This window comes from Hyperoodon ampullatus (genome assembly GCF_949752795.1).
Source record: "Hyperoodon ampullatus genome assembly, chromosome: 14".
Classification (NCBI taxonomy): Eukaryota; Metazoa; Chordata; class Mammalia; order Artiodactyla; family Ziphiidae; genus Hyperoodon; species Hyperoodon ampullatus.
Window position 1 is genome coordinate 54903250 of NC_136927.1, and position 24559 is coordinate 54927808.

A 24559-nucleotide genomic window follows, 5' to 3' on the forward strand; every position below is an offset into this window, starting at 1 on the left:
TCGCGGCCGCCCCGTCCCCCCGCCCGCCTCAGGTGGGGCCGCCTGGCCAGCCCTGCTCGCTCCAGCAGGGTTGGGCTGCTCCTCCTCAGCTCCTCCAGGGCGGCTGCGGCGTTGGCGGTAGCGCTGCAAGTTTTGACGTTTCGGACGCGGAGGCGCGCGCCTGCACTCCCCGGCCGACGGCTGTGGAGGCGGCTGACCCTCGAGGGCCCCTCAGCCGCGCCCCGGCGCTCCCTCCGCCCAGGGTTGGGCGGCCACGAGGCCCGGCCGCGTTCTCCCGCGCTCGCCAGCCCGGCGGCTGCAGCCATGTCGCGGGGGCCGGAGGAGGTGAACCGGCTCACGGAGAGCACCTACCGGGTAAGCTGGCCCGGGGCGGCCCAGGACCCTGGGAGTGCCGGGGTTCGGGGTTCGAGGGCGGGAGTCCCGGGGACAGTGGGGGCGCTGGGGTTCGAGGCCGGGGAAGCGGGGAGGCCCCGCCGGCGGCCGGCAGTCCTCGCCGGGGGAGACGGTCGGGATTTTTCACCTTCGGGGTGAGGAGGGGACTTTACGCGGGAATGTCCTTCCCTCCCCCATCCTCTCCCCTTCTCCCCTCCCCCTCCTCTCCCCTCCCAGCGCTGGAGCCGCCCAACAGATTACACATTTCACAAGCAAACGTCTGTGGGGAGAGTTGGGGGCGGGGGCGTCTTGTGTCGCCTTTGGGGCGCGTCCTCTTCCCCAGCTTCCCCTTGGGGTCGGTGACCGCGCCGGCGTGGCTGCGGCGATTAAGCTCTCGGAGAGCAAAGAGCCAAGCTCGAGTTTCCTCTGAGAATGTAGGGAGGGAAACTCCCAGGTAATTAACAAGCGCCAGGTGAGCTGGGCTCGGCGCGGGGGCCTCGGGGGCGCTCCCTCTGAGACCCTGTCTCACACAGCTTTAAGTTCAGCTTGGCTTTTTAGACATCGATTATTTTGTGAGGTTATGGGAGTCAAAGAACGCCCGAGGTTTGAATAAAATAGACCTAACCTCAAGAAATGCGTCGATGGTCATTCTCTTAACTTTCACTTATTACGAGCGAATGTTTCCAGAAACGAACATAGTTTTAGGATTAGTGGCCAGTTTAGTAAGTTTAAGTACTTATAAATGAATTCCAGTTGAAATAAGATATGTGTTTAATCATCTGATATTAATAGAATACAAAACAACTTTTGTTTTAATTCGGCTTAGGCTCATGGAACTCAGGTTCTCTAAATTCATTTGTAGCCATTTTTAAGACCCACAATTGGGTCATTTTTATAGTTTTTTTAACCCTAAAATTTAGTTTCTAGTTTCGCAAGGTCTGAGTGAATTCCTGAAATCAGAGTTTACTGACTTTTGTTGGATAAGAATAAAAGCATGAAAATAGTTTCATAATCCTTCGAAGTTTAAAAGATTGGTTCCCTTCATCTGGATGCACAAATACTGTCATATGTAGATTATACTGCATAGATAGATACAGTAGGTACAGTTGTCATGGTATTTTGGGGCTCAGTAAGTAAATGTGACCAAAATCCGTTCCTTATTCATGTTTCCTTAATAGAGGGCAGCTTTTAGAAATCCCAGAAATTTGAGTGTTAAAGTTCTACCTTTGGGTTGAGATTGTTTAATATTTAAATGATCCTGAAGATGGTGGGGTAGGAAGTGGGGCATGTTGACAAAGTGTGTAAATATAACATTTTTACTCTTGGACTTGGGAGTAGTGGCTACTCTGATGACTGTCCAGTTAGGGACGGTAAAATTGTACATTTGTGAGGAATGCAGATCATTGCAAATTTGAGTGGAGTTGCGCTCCTCCTGCCTCCAAAACACAGACACATATATCTTTCCAACCTGAGATACCAACTCTGGCATGCAATCCTGAAGTCACTCTTCTCTGCTTTTTCTCCCAATTCTTGCTGACTTTCACTTTTAGTGGTGACTTAGTGGAGGGACTGTACTCAAGTGAATTCCAGTGCCACAAATGCCAATGTCGCATTACCCAAAGAACTGAGGCAGGAGGGGGAAAGTGTGGATTTTATAGTTTTGGTTATGTGTATTTATAGACATAAAGCATTGCAAATCATTTTCATACTTTGAAAGGCTATAATACACTGAAGATTAGAGACCAGTACCTTATTGCTTACTACTCCCAGGTGTCTTAAAAGATACGAAAAGCTCACAGGTGTTTATTGACTGACTTTAATCACCATATCCTCGTTAATGTTTAGGGGTCACGTTTAGGTTGGGATGGTGGGATAATAATTTACAACTCCAGACAACAAGTTTATATGTAATCTATGAAGTGGATGCTGCTAGCTCACGCTTTGACTATGATGGAAATGCACAGTGAAATTTTACGTTCACAGCTCTGATTGAAAGCCCAGCATCCTTTCACCACCTCCTCTTTGGGTTCTTCCCCTCCCCCACCCCACCCCACAAAGACGAAAGCTGAAAACAATTTAGGTTTAATATGGTAAAAATCTCCCTGCAGTGTTGATGAACCTAGAAAAGAGATCTCCTTTATGTTACCTGGCAAATTAGAATGTTTTACTAATAGAAACACAACCTAACCAGATGTGTTTACAAAAGCCACCTGCAAATGAGATTTTATGACTTGTATGGGTTTTAGATTTTTTTTTTAATACTCAAATTTCTCTAACTTTGAAATAAAGGAATAAATTCTTTAGAGAAAAGGGGGAATTATAAAGTGGTGTGATCCTCTGTATGCAGTATCAAATATCTTTACATATTTATTTAAACATTTGCTGAGTTTTCTAAAATGTATACTTAGACAAATGATTACTGGAGAGCCATGCTAAATCCCAGGAAGATGTGTATTTTACGACATCACAAACAAATGGCATGGTAGTAAGTCCCAAAATGTCAGGTAGTGTCACTGTTGCTAATTAGAATTAAGCCAAATGTCCCTCTCCCTCCCCACTCTTCAGCCTATACTATGCCCATAATTTTCCCTCAGCAGCTTGCTTGTGATTTTGCATGGTTTTCTGTTGAGTACATGCTTTAGTGGTACAAGGAAGAAGTAAAGTTAAAAAAAAAAAAAAACCTTAATTAAAAGTAACCACACACACGCAAAAAAGTAACCACAACCTTCCTAGAAGTTAGAACTGTTGGTCTTAGGAAGTTGAGGAAGGCTGGATGTGATGTCATCCAGGGATGTCACCCCTACATTAATCTTGCTGAAGCAGCAGTGATGGGGAAGGGGACGCAGAGGTCTTTGTTTAAATGCCACCTTCTCAGAGTCCCACTGAAACAGCTTTAAAATCCCAGATGACGCTGTCCATCTCCCAATCCCACCTAAGCCTACTTTACCTCCCCCCTGACAGTGCTTATGACCTTAGCATGTAATATATATTTACTTATCATGTATGTTTATTCCTACTCCAACTAGAATGTGAGCTCCCAAAGGAAAGAAGCTTTGTTTGGTTGTGTTCCGAGCAATTAGAACAGTTCCTGGCACCTAGTAGGTGTACATATTTGTTGAATAAATGAACATTTAATTAATTTCGTTAGCACCTGTCCTGTGCCAGTCTCCCCTCTCCCTCCCCTGACACTGTTTCATTCAAAGTGTACATCAGCCGTCTAGGTGGACGTGGATCTTGTTTACCATTGAGAAAGTGAGGCCCAAAGTCTGTGAGAGACCAGTGCCCACATGCCAGTTCCCCTGCCAGCCTTCATCCCTCTCCTTTTCTGTATAGAAATTTAGCTTGTAGTGGCCAACAAATGCACAAACCAAATAACATTTTCATACTTCAGTCATCTAAGATGTCACCCAGAAGTTTCTGTCATCGTTAACTCACCATCATTGACATGTTTTGAACAAACCTTCTTTAAATAAGAAAATGAGGTACTTTTGTTCTTTCACTGGGTAAAGCAAGCAGTCTAGGCCTATGTGCTAGGTTTTGTTTGTGTAAGGGTGGTTTATTTTTTCGACTTGGGTTTAAGTGGGGACATGTAAGTGAAAGTCCCTGCCTGGTTGGCTTCCAGTGTGGACTGTGGCATATAGGTCTAGCTTTTGAAGCTTTCAGTTGCCGTTTATGTTTATTGTTGTTGCTGTGTAGGCTACTTGATACCTTCATGTGTTCCCGCCGTAACACTACTTTCTTCAGGTATGCTGAAGATAAAATGGGCCTTGCAGAAGACCAGACAACTTGCTCTTGGCTCCATGATGACTAAAAAAGGGGATTGTAAGAATCAGGTGCCAGGTAGTGGCAGAAAGCGTTGCCAGGTATCAAATATGAAACTGCACAGCCCAGTATTGTAGCTTTTTGTATGGTAAAATGAAAACACAAAGCCAAACACTGAATGTCCTTTCTTGTCATAACATTTTTCTTGATTGGAAAGAGGTTTTAGAACTACAATAACATTGCTAAGCAGACAGAACAACGTCCTTTTTAATGAAGGCTGGGGCTACTTGGACTTGTGACACCAAGTTTCAGGTTGCTTTAGAGTTTACACTTGTGACATTATTCCAGGATTAGGCATTAATTCTTGCCTTGCACTTTTATCGTAATGAGCTGCAGGCAGACCTGCAGGGGAAACTTAATGTCTGTGCAATTGCAACCAGTTGGATTTTTTTCCCCTCAACATTCCACACAGGTATTTATTCTGCAGTTCAAAAGTAAAAATCATTATAAATGCAGCACAAATATTCATTTAGCTTATCTGTTAACATTTGCAAATATATATATTTTTATTTCTAAAACTTTTAATTTTTATTGAAGTATAGTTGATTTACAATGCTGTGTTAATTTCTGCTGTACAGCAGAGTGATTCAATTATACATATATGTACATTCTTTAAAAAATCCTTTTCCATTCTGGTTTAATAGTTCCCTGTGCTATACAGTAGGACCTTGTTGTTTATCCATTCTTATTTCTAAAACTTTTTATTGAACTTTAATATGCCCACTGAAAGGTTTGCTTAGGCGTATAGAGCTCACTAAATTGTCACAAACTGAACCCACGTGTGTAACCAGCACCCAGATCAAGAAGTAGACCATGATCAGCCCCCAGTCCCTCTCATGGCCCCTGCCAGTCACTGTATCCCCTCCAAGATAACTACTCTCCTGACTTCTAGCAGTGCTAATTAGTTTGGCTTATTTTGTCTGCCTTCTTTCACCCAATGTGTCTGTTGGATTCATCCATATCATTGTAGTAGTTATAGTTAGAGTAGATCTAACTCCACTGTAGTTAGTAGATCCCCCATGCATGCGGGATCTAGTTCCCCAACCAGGGATCGAACCTGGGCCCCCTGCATTGGTAGCGCGGAGTCCCAGCCACTGGACCACCAGGGAAGTCCCTGTTATTTTTAATTTGGGTCTTCTCCCCACGTAGATTGTACATGCTTGTGAACAAGTCCCCCAGATTATACTTCTCAGCATTTCCCACAGTCATTCATGTTGTATTAATTTACATGTGTGTGTTGGTTTTAATCTCAGAGGCTCTTTAAAACTATATTTTTCTCTGATACCAGAGGATTTCCAAAATTTCTATGAATATTTACACCAAAAGTAAGAGTCACCCAGAATCCCACACTGTTAACTCTTAATGTCACTCTTTCCAGTATCTTTCAGTACCTCTTTCCATGTCAGTCAGTATTGTGTGCTTCATCACTTTGATGACTCTCCATTCTTCATCAGAATTTATTGATCCACTCCCCTTTTCTTGGATGTAAGGTCGTTGCCAGTACTTTGCTATTAAAGTGCTGCACTGAACATCATTGCAGGTAAAGCTTTGCACAAATATGGTATCTTTTCCTTAAGCTAAATCCCCAGCAGGAGTTGTGGGTCAAAGGGTAGTCAACATTGTAGAGCATATTTGTGATACATTGCAAAATGCCCTCCAGAAAACATGCCCCAATTTATGCTGTAATCTGATCGTGTGAGAATGTACCTTTCCTGAACCTCAACCAATTAAGTAGATCTTTTAAAACTGCTTCCTTTTTTTTTTTTTTTATAACCTTTAGAGGGTTTAAAAAAAAAAGTAGTAAAACATGTATACCTGTAACATAGAATAGCTTGTGGACATTGGCTGGGAGAACACCCTAGATTTCATGTCTAGCACTACTGGGTATAATTTCCCCTATAAACTTTGTACTTGTAGATGTGTCCAGAGTAATTACAGCTCTGTGGCCCCTGAGGCCTGTATGTTTCTGTTCTTACTTTCATCAGCCTTGATTTTATACTTCTCTTTAGGTTTTCCAGACCTTGAGTCTGTCTTTCTGGTTTATCATTATTTTAAGGACTGTGTTCTGGTTGTAACTCAGATCTTTATGGTTAAAGGTAAGAGTTGTGGAAATGAGATGAAATGTTACTGGTTTCTCTCTCGTTCCAAAATAAATGAAAAATATTACCAGAATGTGTTCCCAACCTAGGAAGCAAAATAAATAAGCACCCTTCAGAGATGTAAAGGATTGCTCAGGGCCTTCTAGAGCTGTGTTCTGAGAGAGAACAGCCAGTGGGTGAAGATACTTCTGGGTTTGTTGCTTAAACTGGTTTTATTTATATGGTAATTTGGGGGTTAAATGTCCCTAAACAGGAGCAATTCCTCCACTAAAAATATTAAGGCCTGGCTGTGGTTAGCTCTAGGGCAGGGGGCAGGGGGCTTTTACTTCTTACTTACACTCTACCTTCTGGAGTGTTTACATTTTATGTGAGCGGGTTACTTTTAAAATACTTAAGCTAAAAAAAAAAAAAAAAAACCCTAGAAATTGATAAATCTATTCCATTTTAATGGATAAAAAGTTTTAAAAACTAAGGTAAAATGTGCCACTTTCTACCTCTGTTTTGCAAATTAAACTTCTGAGGGTAAACCTAATTTAAAATCTTACCATTTTCTCTTAATTTTTACTTATGCGGGTACATTTTTAACTTTTACTAACCTGAGACTATGAGTGCAACAGAAGAAAAATTCAACAAAACTGAGAACCAAATTCTAGTTATTACAACTAGCTTTTCAAAGTCTTATTCCTGATGTTGCAAGCAGCTGATCCACTTCGCGGTGTGGCTGTATCCTTGAACAGTACGAAAGCAGTAAGAAGGACCAGGAAAGGTACAAAAGTGGTATTAACAACCTGCCAAAGTAAGAAGGGATAAAAGTTCAGATGATAAGAACATATTGCCTATAATAAACATGAAAAAGCCCTGGGTTGTGGGTCAGGACAGATCTCAGATGACGAGTCCAGCTACCAGCCACCCTAAGGGCTTCCCTTTGACCTTCTGTATGGAGCAGCCCCCTCCTGAGTTAGGAGAAGAGAAGCTCCAGTCTGGGGGGGCTGGGGGAAGGGAGGGGAGTGGAGGACCAGAGACAACCCTGGTCACCTCTTGAATTCGGATGCCTGAGACCTAAGCTAACAGACCAATCCATTTCTGGACGCAAAAACTCAAGTGACAGAAGAGAATCAGGAAAATCGCAATGATAATTCCTTATATTTAAGTGCTGCAATTAAAAAAAATTTTTAATGGTTTCAATTGACCAAATGGTGTATTTTTTCACGGGCTTCATCTTACACTTGGAGCAGATTGAGGTGCCGGCCGTAACTATGTCTGATGGTACAATATATTTCTAAGTGTGTGAACACTTTAAACATGCAAAACACTGTCCTTACGTGACACTCAGTCCAACTGTTGTGCCCCTGAGACAGACGACTTCTTCAGCAAACCAGTCCATCCTTTGTGTTACCCCAGATTCTGGTATGTACTTAATAATGCCACATTCCTCCATTTGACCTTGCCTTCAATTTTCACGTCTGTGAACAAGGGTGAGGATAGTACCCACCTCATGGTTGTTGTGAAGATTAAACATAATAATAGTGCTTCCCTGGTGGCGCAGTGGTTGAGAGTCTGCCTGCCAGTGCAGGGGACACAGGTTCGTGCCCCGGTCCGGGAGGATCCCACATGCCGCGGAGTGGCTGGGCCCGTGAGCCATGGCCGCTGGGCCTGCGCGTCCGGAGCCTGTGCTCCGCAACGGGAGAGGTCACAACAGTGAGAGGCCCACGTACCGCAAAAAACAAACAAAACCATAATAAACGAAAGCTCTTAGAACAGTGTGTTGGCTGCGAGCAGTAGTAGCTTGTGTTTGCTGGACCATACCACCCTACGTGCATTGATTTTCATGTGTTTTGTTTATTGCTTATCCTCAGCATCTAGTAGAGTAACGGACACAGAGGCGGGTAAAAGAATAGTATTAATATTATTGGCACAAATGTGTCTCTCAGTCGATGAACTGTACACTCGTTGAGGATTTTTTGAAATCCCTCATTGTGCTGATGGCACAGTAAGAACTCAGAAATATTTGTTGAATAAGTACGGATGTATGCTTATCTCACAGTTGTAACTAAATCCTCACCTGCTCCGTGGCCAGTGAGACTGAGGTGGCACTAACAATCACAGCTACCGTGTTCTGAGCATCTGTTGGGGATGCACTAACTAAGCTTCCCACCTACATTCATTCCTTCTGCAGCTTTTCTTGTGCCCCAGGCTGTACCAAGCACTGTGGTCACCACTGGAAACCACCCTAGAGAAGAAACAGAGCCTGTGCTTTTCTCGAGTTTATAGTTTATGACAGGACAACAATGCCAGCCTTTCCCCTCCACCTTGGCCTGCCCCGGATCATCAATTCTGCGTCCTTGCTCCTTCCCCCCGCCTCCAGCAGTACCAGAGGCGTCCTGCCTTTACCAGTTCCATTCTTCGGACTTTGTTTGCTTTGTCCCAGTATTGGAAGAAAGGAGGAAAAGAGTGATGTATGAGCAGGTTAAGGTCAAGAAGAGTTTCTTAGGCAGTTTGTAAGAAGTCTTTGGAAAGTTGGCTATATGAGAGAAGTAGATGAAAACAAAACAACAAAAGTTTTAGAAGTTTTGATTCCCCTTACTGGTATCAGAACTGTATTTAACAAACTTGAACTATTTTTACATTATTTTGGATTTTTGAACAATATTTCTCAGATTGCAAGGGCTGGGATTTTTTTGTTGTTGTTGTTGTTGTTGCGCCAGGTCTTATCTGCGGTAGGCGGACTCCTTAGTTGAGGCTTGTCAGCTCCTTAGTTGTGGCATGCTAACTCTTAGTTGCAGCATGCATGTAGGATCTAGTTCCCTGACCAGGGATCAAACCCGGGCCCCCTGCGTTGGGAGTATGGAGTCTTGTCCACTGCACCACCAGGGAAGTCCCAAGGGCTGGGATTTTAATACAAAGCAGAATGACCTGTCTCACAGGATCTTATTGAGGGCAGTTCATTAGAATTATTCCAGATATTATGTAAGAGTGGTGTTTGGAAAGAACTAGTGAACTAAAAAAAGGAATGTCGCTTGCGATATGAAATCAGCAATTTACCGCTGACGCTTGAACAACACAGGTTTGAATTTGTACAGGTTCGCTTATACTTGGATTTTTCTCAATAGTAAATACTACAGTACTGCAGCATCGCATTGATTGAATCTGTGGATACGGAGGGCCATCTATACTCAGATTGAAACTGTGGGGAGTGTGGGCACCCCTACGCCTCATATTGTTCAAGAGTCAACTGTACTTTGATCTGGTAAAGTTCCTGTTGCTTGTTAAGTACTTGGGGACTTTCTAAACAAATGCAACTGAGCACATGAGACATTCTTTCCTGTAAATTCATTGCTTGCTTTTTATTCCATGACACACCTTTTAAAATTAATAACCAGGCAGGCAAGAACACTTAACCAAATGGTCTAGCGCGCCCTGTAGCCTTCAAAGTGTATGTCTGTCAACAGCTATTTTAAACCCAGTAACTAATCAGTTACTGTTTCCTTAATACATGCCATCTATCTGTGGTAAAGTTATATATTTCTAAATGATTTTCAAGTTACATCAAAGGTATTTTGCATTTCTTATTTTCACCATGTCAATCTAGATTGCCTGGGTATTTTTTCATACCCGTCTCCCTTAGACCATGCATTTTCTTTTCTTTTTTTTTTTTAAAAAGGTTTTTTTTTATGTGTACCATTTTTAAAGTCTTTATTGCATTTGTTACAATATTGCTTCTGTTTTGTGTTTTGGCTTTTTGGCTGTGAGGCATGTGTGATCTTAGCTCCCCAACCAGGGATCAGACCTGCATCCCCTGCACTGGAAGGCGAAGTCTTAACCACTGGACTGCCAGGGAAGTCCCGACCATGCATTTTCAAGGGCTGGAACTCTTACCTCATTCATCTATGGGTTCTGTACATCCAAATTAAGGTTAGGCTCACTGTATGTGTGTAATAAAGAGTGAACAAATGCGTAGTTGTTTCAAAGGCCCAAACGTGAGGACTTTACAAGTTAGTGGAGTGATACATAAGTATGTGTTCTCTAATACTTGCCATGATCTCTCTATCTCCCTCCCTCTCCCTCTCCCTCTTTCTCTCTCTCTCTCTCTCTCTCTCTCACACACACACACACACATGAAAGTACCAGGAAAGAAGCAAATTTCCAGATTCTGATAGAAAGTTGTATAAGAGTTGTCCTAGCACTGTGGCTTATAGGAAGGATTATTTCCATTCTTTCACATAAGAACATGGACCTGTAGGAACCAAGCAAAAATGGATACTAATATTATCATAGCTGGAATTTCAAGAAGTGATTTTTTACTTTAGTCTCACAGGTACTACTTCCTCTGAAGTTCAAGGTCCAAAAGTTGCTTGAAATCTGGGGTAGGGTCCCCAAATCCTCTTGCTGATGGAGGCTAGTGTGGGCCAGACATTGCTACCATGTCTGATAGCATTGGCAGTTAGTAAGCTAGGATTGCCTACTCTCAGCCTGGAAAGGGTTTTTAGTGCTGCCAGGAAATACATGCAACTATATGGTGTTATAGCACCTGCTGGACCTTGGACCCAGTGTAATCATCTATACTTAAAACTACAAGGAAGAGCTTTCCTGCTGGCGCAGTGGTTAAGAATCCGCCAGCCAATGCAGGGGACACGGGTTTGAGCCCCGGTCTGGGAAGATCCCACATGCTGCAGAGCAGCTAAGCCCGTGCGCCACAACTACTGAGCCTGCGCTCTAGAGCCCACGAGCCACAACTACTGAGCCTGTGTGCCACAACTACTGAAGCCCACGCGCCTAGAGCTCGTGCTCCACAACAAGAGAAGCCACCGCAGTGAGAAGCCTACGCACCACAGCGAAGATTAACCCCTGCTCGCCACAACTAAAGAAAGCCCGTGCGCAGCAACGAAGGCCTAATGCAGCCAAAAATAAATTTAAGAAAAAACTACAAGGAAACGTGGTTTCAAATGATTCCCCTCATAGACACATGCGAAACTTTTGTCTAGTGTTTAAAGTAAAATGAAACTTTCTTTCATTGAAAGTGTTGAATAAGGTTCAGGCCATTTTTTTCCCCCAAGTTATGTTATCAGGTGGTCATGAACACTGATTACCTATAACATGGTTCTCCCTCCACAGTTTTCTTTAAAAATAACAATTGAAAACTAGTACACTAGTTTACCGGGTGGGGTAGCTCTGGGACCTCATTTTCTTGACATGCTTGATAACTTCTTCCAAAACGTCTGAACAGTTATAGAACACACTTCCTTCTCACAGCAGTATGTTGGGACCTTTTTGTTTTGCTTAATTGTGCTTTGGCTTCAGAGCAGTTCTTGCTGCCTAAATGAGTAGGGAAGATGGAGTTTTGTCACAGAAATCTGTTTCTTTAAACAGTGAAATAAAAGGTCCCGGAGATGTAATTGCTTCTAGTAACGGATCTTAAGGGCAGCAAGACATACCTTTCTGGTTCTGATCACACTGGTTCTCATCACTTGGTTGGTTCTTAAGGAGCTTGGGATCTACCAGATGCTCTCAGAACTCTCAGAATGTTCTAGGAGAGGCTAAGCCCAAAGAGGTGGCCCTATTCTTTACTGACCACTAGCCCAGTGGCTTCTGGTGCAGAGGTCATGTTTCTGGGGGGGAGCCATGGAACCCTTGGTGCCTCGTGGCTTCATTTCTGGCATGCCCTTTGCCCTCTGAATGAAGGACCACTTTTGCAGAAATAATTATCTACAAACCAAAGCCTGGTTATGAATAAAGAAAGGAAAGGAAGAAGGAAGGCAAAACAGTGTTTAAGTCATAGTGAAAGTTTCATGGAGTGGAGTTCCCTCTGTGGGCTGAAGATTTCCTATGAAACTGTCCTTCTAGAGGGACACGGTAATGATTTTTTGCCTGGAGAAACATTTGCCAAACTCCTTCCCCAATCATAGCTGGAAAGATAACTGCCAAGCAGGAGTTTGGTCTCAAAATAGCTGGGTTATCTTTTTCTACTAATGGATCTAACTGATTGAGCAGTGGAAGTTGCTGCTAACAGCTACATGGGCATACATGCTCTGCAGACCAGGAGCATTGTTCTCTGGTCCTGGAGCAGTGTTCACAGAGGACAGTGGATGGCCTGCACCTCAGCACATCTGGATCTTCTGTGGGCAGGCTAGTTAGAAACCACAGCTTTGTGGCATTTCTCAGCATTGAGGATTTAGAGCCTGAACCCTTAGCAGCCTGGGATGTGGAGAAGAGTAGGGTTTTTGTTGTTGCTGGGTTGTTGTTGTTTGTTTGTTTTTTAAAGAAGTTGGGGGTAGGAGTTTATTAATTTTTATTTATTTATTTTTGCTGTGTTGGGTCTTCGTTTCTGTGCGAGGGCTTTCTCTAGTTGTGGCAAGCAGGGGCCACTATTCATCGCGGTGCGCGGGCCTCTCACTATCGCGGCCTCTCTTGTTGTGGAGCACAGGCTCCAGACGCGCAGGCCCAGTAGTTGTGGCTCACGGGCCTAGTTGCTCCGCGGCATGTGAGATCCTCCCAGACCAGGGCTTGAACCCATGTCCCCTGCATTAGCAGGCAGATCCTCAACCACTGCGCCACCAGGGAAGCCCAGTGTTTTTTTTTTAATAGCTTTATTGAGGTGTAACTTATAAACTATAAAATTATAGTTTTTTCATCTATTCACCAGTTAATGGACATTTGGGTTGTTTCCAGCAATGTATTTTTTTAAGGACTGTGTTATCGCCTAATACTTAAAAAGTAATTTAAATGTCAGCTTGGGAAAACATAGGGTTGGGAAGCAAAGTGCACAAGGAAAGATGTGGCACTTGGAGATTTTGTAAGCCTGTTATGACTTAGTAGGTAAGAGGGCAGAATCTTGCAGCTTCTAGGAGCCTCTGTTGGAGCTGGTACTTTGAGCTAATGAAGCTGCGAGCAGGGCATTACCTCACTCCACCAATCCTTGCTGTGGCTAATCAGCCCACCGGCTCATTGTGTCTGTGTGTCCAGATGAGCTGAAGGCACATGATGCAGCTGATTCGTCCACGAGCACATACATCTCTTATGTAATTTTAAAAGAATTCAAAAACTGCTGCGAGTACACCTTGGGCATTACATAGTCCAGGTGCTGTTCTTGGTGCTGGAGGTGCAGTGGTCCCTGGCCTTAATTTACTTAATTTCCTTAGTTTCTACTAAGGAGACAGTAAACAGGTAATATCCTGTAAGGTAGTGACAAGCCTTTTGATGAAAGAGAAGCAAGAAACAGCTGGAGAGAGAGGGGGAGGAGGAGGATGGAGGAAGCTGTCTCTGAGACCCAGGTGGGCGGGTATCCAGGAGAAGAGCCTCCAGGCAGAAGGAGAGCAGGTACAGGATCCCTGCAGTGGAATTGGTTTGGCCTGTTCCGAGCACAGCCCAGACTGGCTTGATTGCAGGCGTGATCCATGCTTTTGGTGCCTCTTCTTACCCTGTGGTGAAAAGGACAAAAGTCACTAATGACTTTACTCCATGATAGACTTGAGAGCTGAGGATAAAAACCACCTTTCATTGTTTCTCTTCCCCTGCTTAGATAGTTCCAGTCCTGTGTCCTTTTTTTTTTTTAATGCTGACAAGGGTACTTAAAAAAAAAAAAGTACTGTTTTTCACCCATTGGGCAAAAAAAGTATAAAACCAAGTGTTGGTGATTGTGGTAAAATAGCGCAGCAGTTGTAAGAGCACAGATTGCAGCAGCCACTTCGGAGAAAGTATTCGGCAGTAGCTAACAAACCCGAAAAATCTTCATGTACCCTGTGCCCCAGCAGTTGTGTTTCAAGGGGAATTCTCACCCATGTGCACAAGGAGACATTGACAGCTTCTTGCCACACAGTTGGTGTTAGCAAAAACCTGGAAGTCGCCTAAATGTCGCTCGGTAGAGGAAGTCCAGAAACCGGCTCACGCTGCTGTGCGGCCTGGAAGGTGTGAAATTGTGGGGCAGCCCAGCAGCCCAGTGGAAGGTCTTTTTCCTCAGGGAACCTCAGTTTCATTCTTAGAGCCTTTCAGCCGACTGAAGGAAGCCCACTCAGATTTCTATGGGTAATCTCTTAAAGTCTACTGGTAGTTAGCCACATCGACAAAATTCCTACCTGGCCGCACCGAAATTAGTATTCAGTTGACCTGGTACTGTAGCAGACACATAAAATTAGCCATCACAAAGGGATACCATACAGAAGTTAAATCGGAATAAACCCGGTTAATACATATCAAGGTAGACAGGTCTCAGAAGCATAACACTGAATTTAAAAAAGGATGTAAAAGTAAAATGTATTACATGATACTGTTTATTTTATTAAATGTACAAAGCAAAATTATTTATCAATCCTGACTAAATATATGTGTATAAGTATGAGTTAGAAAGTTTACAGTCTTAATTAGTGGTTCTCTGGGGAGAAAAAAAGGGATATGAGACTTCGATAGGGTGGCCGAAACACCTTGTGGTTTTGCAGTGTCATTCTGTAACGTTTTGATTTCTTTTCAGCAAAGGAAATTAATATGACATTGTTAACCATTATGAATTCTTGGGAGGACTGCAGGTAGTTGGAGAATCTTCTTTTTCTCCCCCACTTCCTCCTTTTTTTAAGGGAAAGAAAAGAAGAAGATCAGAAATACTTACCCATGTAGAATTGGTCCATATTGTGATGCTATTGGAAGATTAATTATATTCATCTAAAATCAGGAGTAAGATTACAAGAAGGCATCCAAAAAGAAAAAGAAAATATTGTAGAGGCTCCCATAATTCTCACCCTAAAATAGTGCTCTCTGTCATAGAAGCATTTTCATCTCACTTGATTACACAATTCTCAAGGAACTTGTCTGGAGGCCTCAGTGGTGAGCGCAAAGGTTAGTGCCCCGGCCTGACTCTGCCTCTCACTGCCTGTGGGACCTTCGGCGGGGTTTTTACATTTAACATCTCAGAGCTTCTTGTCTCATCTGTAAAATGGGGAGGATAACCATCGCCTTGTTAGGATCTAATGAGCAAACCCATGTGAAGTGCTAGGCATAGAGCCTGAAACATAGGCTGCAGAGTGTCAAAATGTATCGCTAAAGGAAAAGAGGAGTAAAGAGTTTTGAACTGAATAAAGCAGATAATAATTACACCTCCAATTTCCTTTGTACTGCAGACTTCTGGAGGTTTTTGTGTTCACGGTCTCTCTCATCCTGATGTGATGCTTTGAGGCAGGAGAGCCCGGATCGTTTGTTTTCATGTTACAGAAAGGAAGCGGTAGAGCCTGGAGACTTCTGTGTAAATAGCAATGCTCATCCATCTGAAGAGTTGACTAATATTTTCTATCTTCTGTCTTGCAACGTTAATTACTACAGTTGATTCAGTGCAGTGAGTGTCAGGTGCCTTGAAGAACACAAAATAGGTGCTCCATAAATATTAGTTATTATTTCAGTGAATTCTCATACCCCTCATGAGGTGGAAATTAGAGGTTTTCCCATATAGAGGAGGAGACTGAGGCTCAGCGAGGAGGGATGTGATTTGCCCGAGGACTCAAGGCCAAAGTGTTTTTTATGCAATATTCCCCCACCCCTCAGGTTCATTGCTACTAGGGTGGCATGTTACAAATTATAAATGATACAAATTGATATGTAATACAGGTTGCTAACTGGTAGCCTAGATAGATCATACAGACCGAGGGGGCCAAAACATTGTTCACATTTGACTGACGGGAAGCATTTTTGTGTATTTATATCTTCGAATATGAGTATTTTTGCTCTAACTCAATATTTCAAACAAAAAACATCTTAGTTGTCTAACTTTCCTTTGCTTGGCTTCTGCTCCCCATTCAAGATGGGTATGAAAAACATGGCTCTTCTGACCATCAGTTAGCCCACAGGCATCTGCATTTTTGCCAAATTTACTCATCAGTACTTTCCCTAAAGGCAGGGGACATAATTACATACTGGTGATGTTAGTCTAGGAACAGCAGCTTCCGACAACACATGCAAGAGGAAGCGAGATTTTTTACAAATGACTTCTATCTAGAAGTATTCTCAGTTAGCCCTTATGAACAGGTATTCTTGTCACACGAAATTAAAATGTGCCTTGATTAGTTTAAGCATTTGTGACATTGCTAGATTAATTCGTATGAGATTATTTAGAATAAAATATCGAAATTTTCAGACATACAGTACCTGAATCAAGTTATTAAAAAACTGTATTAGAGATTCTTAAATCACTTTTAAAGTTTATTCCAGTGTAAATATAACCCACACTTTTCAACTGAGAAGATTAAGCACTGAAATCTCAAATAAGTTGTCCTTGGTCTTGTAGAGAACTGGAAAAAGAAATGGAAAGAGAAACTAATTCTTAGAAATTTAAAATCAGCTCAGTTTAACTACCTAGTCATAATGTATTTATGCTTCATAGTCTATAGTTTCGTACTGGTAAAGGTAATAATTTTTCAATAATGAAAGAAAAATCTAAATGGTGAGAAAGTTAAAAACCATCATAAGGTTGTATAATTCGTTTAAAAATTATGATCTGTAACGGTACAGGAGGCAGAGGAAATGTATGAGATAAATGGACCAACTAGAAATCTGGTGGAAAGTGCCTGTAGGGTCCGAGTGGCCTGTTTCTCAGCAGTTTTGGAAATACCTAAGCACTGATTCTCCAGTGCTGCGGAGCTCTTGTGATAGGACCAACCCTCTTCATTATGAGACACAGCACAGGTACAACAGTGATGTTGCCAGTCATCTTATTTTAGCCTAGATGGTCCATATTCTTCCCTGAATGAAGATGAAACTCATTCTGGTTCAAACTGATTTGCCACATTATCCTCCTTGCCAAGCAGTAACTGTTGGGATACATACTAAGCTTTTGTTATAGATGGTAACAAAATAGTGCTTCTTGGCCCGATAATGCCTTTTATAATTTATTTTGTTTTTGTACTTGGAATCTTAAACCTTTTATTCCTAGTGCCAAACTTAAAATGGATTTGTTCATTACTGCTGGTGATTCTCTCTAAGTTTGAGGCTCTATAAACAGTTCAGGTCTTGACAAGCCTTGACACAGCATGACCTTTGACCCAACTGCTGCCCTCCCTCCAAAATGTAGGACCCATCCAATTCACAAGGACATCCACTGTAAAAATTTTATGGATTGTGGAATATGACAGCGCACTGCTTTTTTGTTCCTGGGTTTAAAAATACATGTACTTCAGCTAAAATAACTAGATTAATGGCCAACAGCCAGTGTAGAAATGGATTTTCCACTGTTCAGAGAGGCCAGAATTTCCAGGGGAAACATTTCTGTAGCTAAACCTAAAATAAAGAATTGAAGTGTATGTTGAACTTACAAGCTTAAAAATTCTTATATTTTCTCTGAAGCTGATTGTAGTCTCATGTCTTAGTTGAACTATTTTCCTGTTGAATCATTTGGATAGTGGTTTATGCTTGGTATTAACTTTGGAAGTTCTCATTATTTCATTGTTTTTGAAATTTTAAGATAGGAGTTATATGTAAACATTTCAAGAATTATATCAAGAAATCAAATTATACTTTCCCATTATTTGAATATGCTGAACAAAGAATAATCTTAAGAAAAAACACGGATCTTAGCTTCTGTTTGTAACTGCTTATCTGCTAGAGGACGGAGCTTGCTCTGTATTGATTTCCTTATACATATTACCATCTAGACTCAGCCACGTGAGATTATTTTAAGAATTTTAAATGATGTTTTAAAAATAGTTTTATCTTTTTATTAGAACTTATATTCTTACCATCCAGACTTGGTGTTGTAAGATTATTTTAAGGATTGTAGATGAGGTATTTGAAAAATAGGTTTTTTTATTAGAAAGCAACCATTTTCTAATGAAGTTATTAGATTTTAAAAATTACTGAAATCTCATACATTGCCGATGAGAATGTCAAATAGTACAGCCAACTCTGGAAACTAGTTTGGCAGTTTCTTATGAAGTTAAACGTACACCTACCATGTGACGCAGCAGTTGACCTACCAGGTGTTTATTCTAGAGATGTGAACACTCATGGTCACACAAAAACCTGTACATGATTGTCCATATCAGGTTTATTTGTAATTGCCAAAAACTGGAAACAACCCAAATGGTCAACAATTAAATGGATAAACTGTGATACATTCATTCTCTGGACCACTGATAGCAAAGAAAGGGAACAAACTTGATACACCCAGCAACTGGGATGGTTCTTAAGGGCATTGTGCTGAGTGAAAAAGTAAATCTCAAAAGGTCACATACTGTGATCCACTTATATTACATCCTCACAATGACAAAACTATTGTGACTGAGATCAGCGGTTGCCAGGGCTTAGGATTGGTGAGGAGGGTGTGGCTGTAAAGGGGTGGCATCAGGGAGATCTTTGTGCTAATGGAACAGTTCTGTATAATAACTGTGGTGATGGTGACTTATACAAATCTATACGTGTGATAAAATTTCATAGAAACAAGGCACACACCCCGCAGATTAGAGACATGAAAACTGGTAAATCCAGATAAGGTCTATAGTTTAATAGTGTTGTACCAATGTTGGTTTCCTGGTTTTGATGATGTACTGTGGCCATATAAGTTACCATTGGAGGAAGCATACATGGGAACTCTTTGTACAGTTTTTATAACTTCTTGTGACTCTTAAACTATTTCAAAATTAAAAGCTTAAAAACAAAACAAAGAACTTGAGGAAAGATGATAGAAATAGCAGCTGTGGCGACAGGTCCCCGTGGTCAGGTACTGAGGCTGACCATCCTGCAGAGGGACTGGTGAGGGGTCAGCATCGGCTCTGGAGCTTCATGGCTACTGGTTGTGAATGAGGCTCAAACAGCTGACTGGCTCCAGGAAAACAAGCTGAGTGGACTTCCAGTTAAGCGTGGCCTATTGACCTCAAGTCTTTTTCTTCTCTTCCTTTTGAGAATACATTAAAATGATGGCAAAGGAACTTAAAGAAAACGCCTGTAAATCCATAGTGTAGAGATCTGAAAAAGGAAATATCAGTTGACAAAAGGCCTAAAGAAATTTGGGTTGTGAGAAATGGATGGAGGTGTGGTAACTGCTTTAAGAGAACTGAAAGAAACTGCAGAGAGGAGTACCAGTGAGAGCTGGTACTAGGAGAGAGAGGGCTAGGATAGGAGTTACACAGGTGGTTAAACTGCCAGGTCCCCTTTCCTGCCCCAGCCACCACTATTACAGCTGCTCCCTTGGCGTGGCAGCCTGGAGATTCACTCTCAGGATGTGTTGAATCAGAGGCACTCTGGACTTGGAAACACCAGCTGAGGTACTGGAATTCAGGAAAAATCAGCACAGGAAACCTGTGGGATTCCCAACCCCCTTCCAGACCTGGGAAAGCTGACCACCTGGTGATTGCCCCTTCCCCCGCCCAGTGATAGGAAATTAGAAACTTCTCTGGAGAGACCCAGTGGCCCCTGGTTACTGTCACTTGGCCAGTTTCTTTGCAGCTGACTTGCTGTCCAGTCACTCTGAATGAAGCCTACTGGTCAGTAGCCACCCTGTATGCACACACACACACTTCCAGCCAACATTTTAGGGCTTTACTCCTAAATACAAACTGACAGTCAAGGATCACCAGACATTTGGGGAAAGCCTCCAACACAAAAGACAGTTGGATACCAAACAATGAGAAGAAATAACCAGACAATATGGGGAACTAGCAGAAAATATCCCCCAAATTACAGTTTATTCAGATAAGAGATGATACTGCATCCATAAAACAACAGGATGCTTTTAAAAAGGAATAACCAAAAAAACCTGAAAGAGCCCAAATTAAAAATATGATATCAAAAGTTTGAAAAACATAAGAGGAGTTAGAATGTACAGTTGAGGACATCTGTCAGAGATAGAACAAAAAGTGGAAAATCAGAGAAAAGGGGTAAGATGATTAGAGAATAAATCCAGGTCATATAAAATCCTCCTCAGAGTTCCAGAGAATGAAGAGGCAAGAATCAAAGCAGGAACACTTTTCAGACCTGAAGGACATAATTTTCTCTATGGGTAGGGTCTGTTGAGTGCCCAGTAAAATAAATGAAAAAAGTACCCACACTGAGACAGCCCGTTGGGTAGTTTCAGAGCACAGGGATGAAGAGAAGGGTTCCAGAAATAAGCCCCCTCCCACCACCTGCCCCCCACCAAAAAAAAAAAAAAGTCATGTACAAATAATAGCTGACTTCTCAATAGCAAAACTGGATATTGAAGACTGGAGCAATATCTTGAAAATCCTAAGGGAAAATCACTTTCAACCGGTAATACACAGCCCAGCGAAATACCAGTTAAATGTCAAAGTAAAGATAATTTCAGACATGTGGGGACTCAAATTTACCTCCTGCGTCATTTTTTAGGTCACTCTTGGAGAATGATCTCCAGCAGATAGCAATAAATGAAGGAGGAAGGTGTGGAATCCAGCTAATGAGACTGTCACACAGGGGACCAGAAAGGGACATGCAAGGGCAACAGTGTGGCAGGAACGGTCAGGCCAGACTGAGTAAGAGGACGGAGAGTCCTTGGAGGAAGTTCTGGGGAAAAAAATGGATGGAAGATTAGCTGACAGCTTTGTACATTTGAAAAACAGTGATAGGCTCCTGTGAGATCCCATGGAGCATGTGGAAACATTTAAGGTAGATACATAGAAAAATCTAAGGCGGGGGTGGGAATGAGACCATTATTAATCCCAGGAGAAACAAAAAGAGTATATCAAGAAAGGAAGCATAATTCTTGTACATTCCTTGCATTGTAGTGACCAGTATTTACAGTCATAATAAACCTTGACTTGATTTACCAGGAAACTGTTATTTAATTGTATAGGAAAGACTGGGAAAGGAAGAGTAGGGTTGTCTACCGTAGCAGAAATCCAGTAGTTATTGTCCAAAATTGAGAAGTCAAGAATATTCATCAAAACTATGGCAGCAAATACAAAAGAGCACTTGCGAGCAAGCTGTTATGTGGGTGGAAGGCCAGGGGTAGGGAAGGGTTGGGGCAGGGGTTCTTTTTCACGATAAGCCTTTATACTGTCTGATAAAGTTGTTATAGTCTTTCTGTACTAACTCGTAATGGAGGACCTTTTTATCCTGAAGAATAATGTGTCAAGTATCTGCCCCTTTGGATGTTGTATGGTTTTTTATTCTTTTTGTTGCTTGGTCCTCTACAAACAAGGTACACATTTTGGGAGGGGGGTAAAGGGATTTGGCTGGTCTATCTGGAATGATTCATATTGTAAACCTTATGGTTTGTAGGTGTGACAGATATACGTCACCATGTGTTCTGGGTCAAGAAGCCAGAGACCCATAGGAATGATTTCTTGTCTGTACTTCAGATTTAGGGTAGCATTTTAAATTTAGGCCAATGTTCTAAATAGTTGCCTGTTTTATACTTGTCATAGCACTTCTCTCTATGTTTATGACCTTCTAGTGATACAGAAATGACACTTTTAAAAATGAAAACCATGACATCTGCAGAGATAGAGCATCATGAAGTCCATAATGGGAAACCACGTCTCCCCCTCCACTGCTGTGAGCACAGGACCTACCGCACACTCCATGAATAATGAATGAACTGATGGCTAGGAAAAAAAATGCCAGTGACCACCTAGAAAGAAAGTTCTAGGCTGGCCTATGTTTTAGGGCCGTCAGCAACACCCACCCCCATCCCTTCCCCAGTAATTAGGCAGAGCAAAAACAACATCTCTTGGAAATTCCTGTTCTACTGATAGCCAAAACACTGCCCATATAATTAAGTTCCTATCATGTGCCCCTGTTTCTTAGCACTATCATGACAGCCATTAACTTACCTAAACCCAAAAGGGAGCATCAGCTTCTGGACTCATGGTCCCCACAGGGTGTACTTTGTAGAGATGGAATGTCTGCTACCTGCTTCATTTACAGTAAATTCTAGGCAGCTCCTGGGCAGGCAGGGAACTGCCAGGGTCACATGCACCTCACCACTCCACAGTTAGGATGGAAGTGCTCTTCACTACTTTCAGATCATGACTTTGTGGACGGTACCATCAGGCACATGTGGGGATCCTAGGCTATGCAGTGACACCATCTAAAGATTACTTGGTCTGCCGTTTGCTTATTTTATTAATTTGGTTTTTTTGTTTGTTTGTTTATCAGAATGTTATGGAACAGTTCAATCCTGGGCTACGAAATTTAATAAACCTAGGAAAAAATTACGAAAAAGCTGTTAATGGTAAGTCTGTTTTCTAAATTTATAGAGTGCATATGAAAGCCATTCATTAAATATTTTACTTAATTATTTTTAAATGCTTGCTACTGCATTTTTAAAATATCTTTAAATTGGTAGAAACTGTTTACAATTAATCTGTAGAACTTTGCAATGATAGGATATTAGTATACCTGAAATGAGTACGTTGAATAATAGGCTACCAAAAGTGACATATCTTAAATATCAGATTTTGCTTTTTGACACTGCTTAATCTTTTATATCATTGACATAAACATGTTTTCTACTTTTTACACCAAATTCTTTGTAAACTAATAACATATATAAAAAGTGTACTTAAAATTTTAAGATCCTGAAGCATAGGAATTATTCTCCTTTTTATTTATGTAGAAGAATTTCTTGTCTTTGGGTGTATCACTTTTGATAGTAAAATGAGAAATAAAATGTTTTAGCCTGAATGGTAAGACATCTAAATTAAAGGTTGAACTTAGATTCTCATTTCAAAATGAGTGCTTAATTTAAAATGAACTCAGGCATTGGCTTTTTTTTTTTTTTTTTTTTTGCAGTTTGCGGGCCTCTCACTGTTGTGGCCTCTCCCGTTGCGGAGCACAGGCTCTGGACGCGCACGCTTAGCGGCCATGGCTCACGGGCCCAGCCGCTCTGCGGCATGTGGGATCCTCCTAGACCGGGGCACTAACCCGTGTCCCCTGCACCGGCAGGCGGACTGTCAACCACTGCACCACCAGGGAAGCCCCAGACATTGGCTTTTGTCTCTCTGTGAACCAGAGTTGTTTACTGGTTTGAGCAGATTTCATCTGAGGAGGCCAGTGTGCATCTACACATGCATTCCCCTCCCAAAAGAGGAACGTTATCAGTGATCACCTTGATGTGGACCATTTTTTTTAAAGTCTTTATTGAATTTGTTACTGTATTGCATCTGTTTTATGTTTTGGTTTTCTGGCCCCGAGGCATGTGGGATCTTAGCTCCCCAACCAGGGATCGAACCCACACCCCCTGCATTGGAAGGTGAAGTCTTAACCACTGGACTGTCAGGGAAGTCCTTTATCAGTGATCACCTTGAAAACTCAAGATGCTAACAATCACCAAATTCTAACATGGTCAGAACAATTCTCCGTATGTAGCAAGTGTCACCCCCAAAATATTCAGATCCCAGTTTTACCATCTACCCTAGTTCACTAAGACCAGCACGTAACATAAGCAGAAAATTTAGTTTCCAGCGGTTTGAGATTTGAAGAAGGCTTCAGACCAAGCTTTGTGTCTTTTTTCCCCGTCTTCTTTCTCTCTTTCACGATACCCCACCTTTGGCTGCTCCCTGATGATGTTTTGAAAATAAACCTGTGCCCCCACACCCTCAGTGTGAGCCTGCTCCAGGAAAGGGGAGGTGCTGGCAAGACTCGGGACTTTGTATTACGGATGAACTATCGTTTCAGTCACTGCAAAAGTAAACTGCTTATTGACTTCCTTCTGGATCTCTGTGCTCTTGGCCAGACGTGTTCAGTGTCAGGATATGCAGCAGGCCTGGGATTTCTCTCCCTCTCCCTCTAGCAGTACCAGTGACTTCTATGGGTGCCCCCTCCCTCCTTCAAAGAACTGGAGCCTTGTTTTGGAAGCTGACTCTCTCCTGATGATTACCTAGTCACAAGACCACAAAGTCATTGCTTTATCCATCCCCGGGAAGGAAATCACTCTGACCCGCAGTGATTTTTTTTCTTTCTAGCATGAGCTGCCTCTCTGAGGCGGAGTTTTACAAGGTGATGCAGTGAAGAGCCCACAGCTTAGCCTCCTGCTAACAGGGCTTCTCCCCAGCAGCCTCTACCACTTTAACACCTCCTGGGGCCTATTCTGCATTTCATAAGGTGTTCCAGGATTTCTACAGGCCATCTGTTTTTGGCTGAAGCCATTGAGAAACTTCAATAAAATGTGTAAAGTCGTTGGTAAGAATCTGTAGTATAGTCGAGGATGCCAGATGTGCAGTCAACAGTTAGATTGTAGCCCAGCGCAGCAGCACAGCTGATGAAGAGCGCAGGCCGAGCAGCGTCATAGGAGTTTGAGCAGGAGGCCGGTGGGGTATGGAGCAGGCAGGAGGCTGTGTAGG

The 24559-nt window shown here is 42.3% G+C and overlaps 1 protein-coding gene across 1 annotated transcript in view; it reads left to right on the forward strand.

Moving 5' to 3' along the window:
- Positions 1–280: 280 nt before the first annotated feature.
- The window catches only part of BAIAP2L1 (BAR/IMD domain containing adaptor protein 2 like 1), a gene marked incomplete at its 3' end in the record, with an annotated part of 84891 nt that continues 60612 nt past the window's right edge, over positions 281–24559 (forward strand). Inside the window, exons 1-2 of the mRNA XM_079718459.1 lie at positions 281–354; positions 22374–22449. Of these exons, the coding sequence (XP_079574585.1) occupies positions 304–354; positions 22374–22449 (127 nt within the window). The 5' untranslated portion in view covers positions 281–303. The remainder of the gene's footprint in view (positions 355–22373; positions 22450–24559) is intronic.